At 36.6% G+C, this 5952-nt stretch overlaps 1 protein-coding gene and 1 pseudogene across 1 annotated transcript in view; one reads left to right on the top strand and one right to left on the bottom strand.

Annotated features, from left to right (window-relative positions):
• Window positions 1-5952, bottom strand: part of SMCHD1 (structural maintenance of chromosomes flexible hinge domain containing 1) — a 173207-nt gene that overhangs the window by 83139 nt on the left and 84116 nt on the right. The window contains exons 22-23 of the mRNA XM_027771046.1: window positions 2614-2710; window positions 882-954 (exon numbers count right to left, since the gene is read on the bottom strand). Of these exons, the coding sequence (XP_027626847.1) occupies window positions 882-954; window positions 2614-2710 (170 nt within the window). The remainder of the gene's footprint in view (window positions 1-881; window positions 955-2613; window positions 2711-5952) is intronic.
• LOC102469255 (COMM domain-containing protein 6 pseudogene) lies at window positions 4122-5926 on the top strand (annotated as a pseudogene).

Genomic DNA, 5952 nt, shown 5'->3' with positions numbered 1-5952 from the left:
CCAACACAGTAAGAGGGAAAGTGAGAAATCATTTCCCAGAGGATTGCCACACTGCAATTCCTTTCCCTCCATTCTCCTCCTGGGATTTTGGGCACACATTCACATGTACCCAGTATGATTTTCAAGCCATCAGGCCTAGGCCTTGAACTGCAGTTGGCCATGTGGGAGTCCAGCACCTTAACAACTATGCCTCCTCCTGGCCCCACACGCTTTTGTAACTTTAATACAACTTCATATTCTTAAGTCTTTTTTTTTTTTTTTTTTTTTTGAATTTTTCGATTTTCGCTATAGGGCGCGTGCACTCGCCAGACAGAGACATGGAGACAAAGCAAGAAATCACCCCCCGGGGGGATGGTCACGCCCCAATCCCTTCTCCTCCATTCTCCTCTCAGGATCTTGGGCACGCACGCACACGCACCCGGCGTGAGTTTTAAGCCACCGGGTCTGGGACGCGAACCGCGGTCGACTACGTGGAAGTCCAGCAACATAGCTATTACGCTAGCTGCTGGTTCCCATTTTCTTAAGTCTTTATCAAATCAATAATACTGAAATTAGAAAATTTTCTTCTTAAAATAGTTATATTCACAAAAGGTAAAGGACAGAGCCAATTCAACTGAATGATAAGTGTACCCCTATGAACAGTCCCCAAACCTATTTTGAATATTCAAAATTTTCTCTCAACATTATTTCTAAAACTTCACTAACATCTTCCTAAAAGTTTTTCTAGATTAAATTTGTTCATTTCTATTACTGCTAAGTTTGACATTCGAATATATTTTCATGACTTAAATCAGTACCAACCCCCAATCCTCCAACTTTATAAATATCATGAGAATGGTATTTAAAAGATAAACATCAGGAATTTCTTAAAATAATATTACCAGGTAGTAATCTACTTTTCAAAATCTGTGAGTCTTCTTTAAAACCAGGAAGAATAACCTTCAGATTAAAATTCTGTTGAAAAAGATTGTAGAAATTAAACTCAAGTCCTAAATGCATATTTAATAGTTTACTGCCTCAATGTTGATCTATTTTTTGTTTTTCATTCTTGTATCATTATAAAAATCTACTAATTTCACATTAAAATTATCACATATATGTAGGAGATTTAGAGGAAAAAGAATTGACCTCTGACTCCTTGAAAGTAAATAGTCTCTTTAAACCCAAATGGCATAACCTCTGAATATTATCTGAATCAAGATGAGTATTATAAAAAATGTAAAATAGTAAATTAGAAATAACAAAAATAAAATTTAAAACGCAATGTAATATTCTGGACTGGATTCTGGAACAGAAAAATAACATTAACTGAAAACATTTGAACTAAGTCTATAGTTTAGCCATAGCATGGCATCAATGTTAACTTAGTCTGGATAAATATATGAGGTTCTGTAACACATTAACAGAGAAACTCTTTTAAAAGACAGGGTACTATACATAACCCAGGTCAGCCTCAAAACTCCCGGCCCTGCCTCAGCTTCCCAAAATGCTAGGAACTTTCTATATGTGACCCCTCAAAGCTATCTTTGAAATACACTATGAAAGTAAAACTATTTCAAAGAAAGAATTTTTAAAATACTCAGTCTTTCTGGCCAGTTTATCTTACTAAAGTAAAATTTTCCATTAATTTCAAGTCCTTTTTCCAGAAAAATCTGAATACAAAAAAGTATATAGAATCAATTTGACAACACACAGTAGTATACAGAACTTGAAGAAATTCACGTTCTACTTTAAACATCATATTCACAGGAAAAAATTTTAAGTATCTCTGTATTAAGGGTAATGATGCATTGAAAAAAGAAAGTAACTTATTACTTAAGTCACCTTTGGTCATTTAAGTCTATTAGTGACTTTATGACCTAACTGGAAAAATTATTAGACTCCATATTTTTACTTCCCCTTAAGTATGCATACCCTTCAAACATTTTCATTTATCTAAATATCGCATCAATATATTTAAAGATGTGAGCTATAGTCTCTCAGATTTAAAATTATATTTTTTTCATTTTAAGAAAAATATTCAATAATGGGGGAAAAATCGGAAGAAGGAAAAGAGTGTAGTAATGGATAAAATTCAACTACTGTTGAAAAAAATGAATTTGAATGTGAGAAAACTGGAGTGAAGAGAAAAAAGTGTAAACAATATTTAATCATAAATATTTAACCAACAATAATGTGAATGTGCCAATTTTAGTTACTGATATGTTAGATGACATGATGCTAATTCCTTAAAAACCCAGTATTAGTCACCTTATCTACAAAAAAAAGTCATTCAACTTTATCTTTTAATTGCCAAAAGGCACATGTACTCACTCGGAGAGACAGAAAACGGGGAGGGAGAAGAAAGTACCCTCCAGCTGGGTGTGGTTACACTGCAATCCCTTCTCCTCCACTTCTCCATCAAGTCAACATGTTACACATGAAACACACAGTGCCCAGCATGTTTTTCAAGCTGCCAGAGCTGGAATTTGAACTATGAGGTTGGCAGGGTTGAATCAGGCTCTCTTAACACCTAGGCTACAGAGCCAGCCTTTCAATTTTAAATTTCTGATTTCATTTTTACCATGTAAGAAATATGTAACAGGTATTAAAACATTTATGTACACTGCTTACCTTGCCTTGACAAGAGTTTACAGGGCCCTTAGCTGTAACACCTTGAATTACACAATTTGGTCCTTTGGTTATTTCTTCATAATGTACAACTAAACCACTGGGGAAAAAAAAAATATTTGTTAATTTTTCCTCCTTTATCTACAAATAAGCTGCAAATACGCATTAGCATGTTTAATTCATCTTTCTAATAAAATATTTTTTAACTATAGAAATAACAGATGTACAATCCCTCGAATATCTTTTACAAAGAGACCTGAATCCAACAAGTGTTGACTGTGGTATCAATGGGCTAAAAATACTGAAAATAATACAATAAATATATTGCAAAATTAAAAAGGCATATACTAAATTAGTAAAGATAAAAGCAGGTCATTCAATGCAAGACCATTACAGAGGCCTAAGAAAATACACCAACAGGTCAAGTTTAAGAATGTTTTCAGGGAACCAGCCTTTAGTGTAATGGCTGTCACTGGACTCCCACGTAGTCGACCACGGTTCATGTCCCGGACCCGGTGGCTTAAAATGCACGCCAGGCACGTGTGCGTGCATGCCCGAGATTCCCGAGAGGTGCATGGAGGAGAAGGGTTTGTGGCGTGACCACCCTCCCTGGGGGGTGATTTCTTGCTTTCTGTCTCTATGCCTCTCTCTGTCTGTCTGGTGAGCACACACGCCCGATAGCTAAAAACCTCTCAAAAAAAAAAAAAAAATTTAAAAAGAATGTTTTCAGACACTGCCATAGATTTTTACAAATCTTTTACCCAGTTGAGATTTTAGAAAATTTTTGGTAATTATTATTAAATTGAATAGCAATTTTAGATAAAGTCCAAATAATCAAAGACAACATTGTCAAGCTGTTAGCTGGTTATGTACGATACATACCAAGATCCCTCAATCTACTGCCATGAACAATCTGATTCCTAAATAAGCATTGACCACTTGCAGATCTTTGCAGTGGTAACATCTGACTCTCTCAAAGGATAAAAAAGGGGGGGGCCACTTTAAATACACTATGACTGAGAAAAGCCCAATTTTTTTGAAGAATGGCATTTAAGTGTTTAGAGGTATTTCTTTGAATAAAATCACTTGAAAAAAGGTGTAAAAAGGCACACAAGACAAACAGACTCCCTAAGAAAGATGCCACATTAAACACACATATTGGGGTTAGCAGGTGGTGTGGCAGTTAGGATGCTAGATTCCCACATGGCTAAGAAAATGTAGTCTACAGATACAGACTACATACCACCTACCAGACCTGGAGGCTTGAGGAACATGACTGGCACACGTGCATGAGCCCAAAATCCCAAGAAGAGAATGGAAGAGGGATTGTGGGCATGGCCATCCCCTGGTGGGGGTGGGGGGATTTCTCACTTTTCCTCTCTCTGTCTCTTTCTGGCAAGTGTACACGTCCTACTGCAAAAATCTGAACTCACTATCTCTAAAAATCCCATTACTATGATAGTAAAGGAATGTCTTTTATTACTTAAGGCAAACATAAGGAAAAGGTAGAAATGAAGAAGAGGCAAGGACGAGACCTAGAAAATAGAATGAGACAAATGGCAAGTGACTAAACAGTCCTAAGAAAGATGAATCCTAAGGGCTGGCAGGTGGTGTGATGGTTAAAGCACTGGATTCCCACAAGGCTAATTGCAATTCAAACCGCAGACCTGGTAAGTTGCTTTCTCATTTTCCTCTCTCTCTCCTATTCCCTTCTCTCTCTGCCTCTCTGTGGTCAGATTAAAAAAATAATAACAATAAATAAAATTAAAGAAAATATACTATTTTTTAAAAGAATTATTTTTTAAATTTAATTTTATTTATTCATTCATTTATTTTAATTTGACTAGAGAACTAGAGAGAGACACACATGGAGAGAGAGAGGAGAAAGTGAGAAAGCAAGCCGCCAGGTCTGGGACTTGAACCGTGGTCAGCCATGTGGGAGTGTCTAGCACCTCAACCACAATGCCACTTGCTGGTCCCAAGAAAATATACTATTAAAAAAATAAAGTTAAAAAAAAAAAAAAAAGATGAATACTAAAGCAGTAACAGAAAAAGCCAGAAAACAAGCTATACCACAGAATCCCCAGGTACCATGCAGGAATTGGTACATATATAAGTGAGGACAAAAGGGAAAAGTTAAAAAAAAATTACTTGAGAGTTTAGATCTCAGGCCCCAGATCTCCCCTCTCTGCCTCTGATAGATGACTAGATTATTCTCTGAGAAGGTTAAAAGTCAAAGATTGAGGAGAGTGTTAAATACTAAAATGATAGGAGTAACCATGAATGAGTGAATATGATGCTGAGATCTCCCCCCACCCCTGCCCCATTTCTACCCCAGTACATTCCTTGGCTGGCTAGGTGACTGGCTAGGAGCTAACTATTCCCCTTCCAGACAAAAGACTGAATAGTCTTTTTTGAGAAATCTGCCTCACCCAAGAAAAAAAGCCTAAAGATATTTACAAGAGGATTTCTCCCCTGACTACTCCAGACAGATCAGCTTGCAGCGTAGCTCAAAGTAAAATGCCTCTTCCACACTCTGTCTCATCTGAATTACACCTCTATTCATTTAGAAACAGATGATTGATGAATACCAGATGAAGAAAAGAGATCAAAAACAAACAAGTAAACTGCAACTAACATGGAGACAACAGAGTATGTGGGTAAGTAAAAGAAAGCTGGAACAAACAAACACAGGGGAGTGCCTGCCTGCGTTGGCGGGATGAACATGGGATACTGGTCTTGGAGTCGGGAGAGCCCCTGCTAGATGCCAAATCCAAAGTCACCAACCAGCTTAGGGACTATTCAGTGGAAACTGGGTATGGCATGAGCTCCAACAGTTGTGGATAGCTTAAGAGTCCTTATACTGCAGTGATGCTAAAGTGGCAGATCATTCAGGCCAAGTTAAAGGACAAGTGCTTTGAAATGACAATACCATAGTTTCAGAATTTCTACAGACAGTTCAAGAAAATTGTTACAGTTATTGAAACTGTCTGAAGACTTATTATTTGGCTGAAAACTTGTTATCATCCTCAGTATCAAGGACTTTATGTTCTACAGGAATACTGCATAAGGATCAAATGATATTTACTGAATGAAGACTGTACTTCGTTGATATTTTTAAAATAATCAACCAGATGAACTGGAATCAGATAGTGATGATTGATGTACAACTTTATAAATGTACAACACATGACTGAGTTGAATGCTTTAAAGGCTGTACTTTGTGAAACATGAATTATGTCTCAGTAAAAAAATCAAACAGATGAATGATTGGTACTGAAGGCAACACAAGCTTAATGTATTAGAATAGTTTTGGTTTTTTTTTTTTTTTTGGTTTTTGCT

The sequence above is a fragment of the Tupaia chinensis genome, unplaced genomic scaffold (genome assembly GCF_000334495.1).
Source record: "Tupaia chinensis unplaced genomic scaffold, TupChi_1.0 Scaffold000180_1, whole genome shotgun sequence".
Lineage (NCBI taxonomy): Eukaryota > Metazoa > Chordata > Mammalia > Scandentia > Tupaiidae > Tupaia > Tupaia belangeri.
This window is presented reverse-complemented; position numbering and strand designations above follow the sequence as displayed.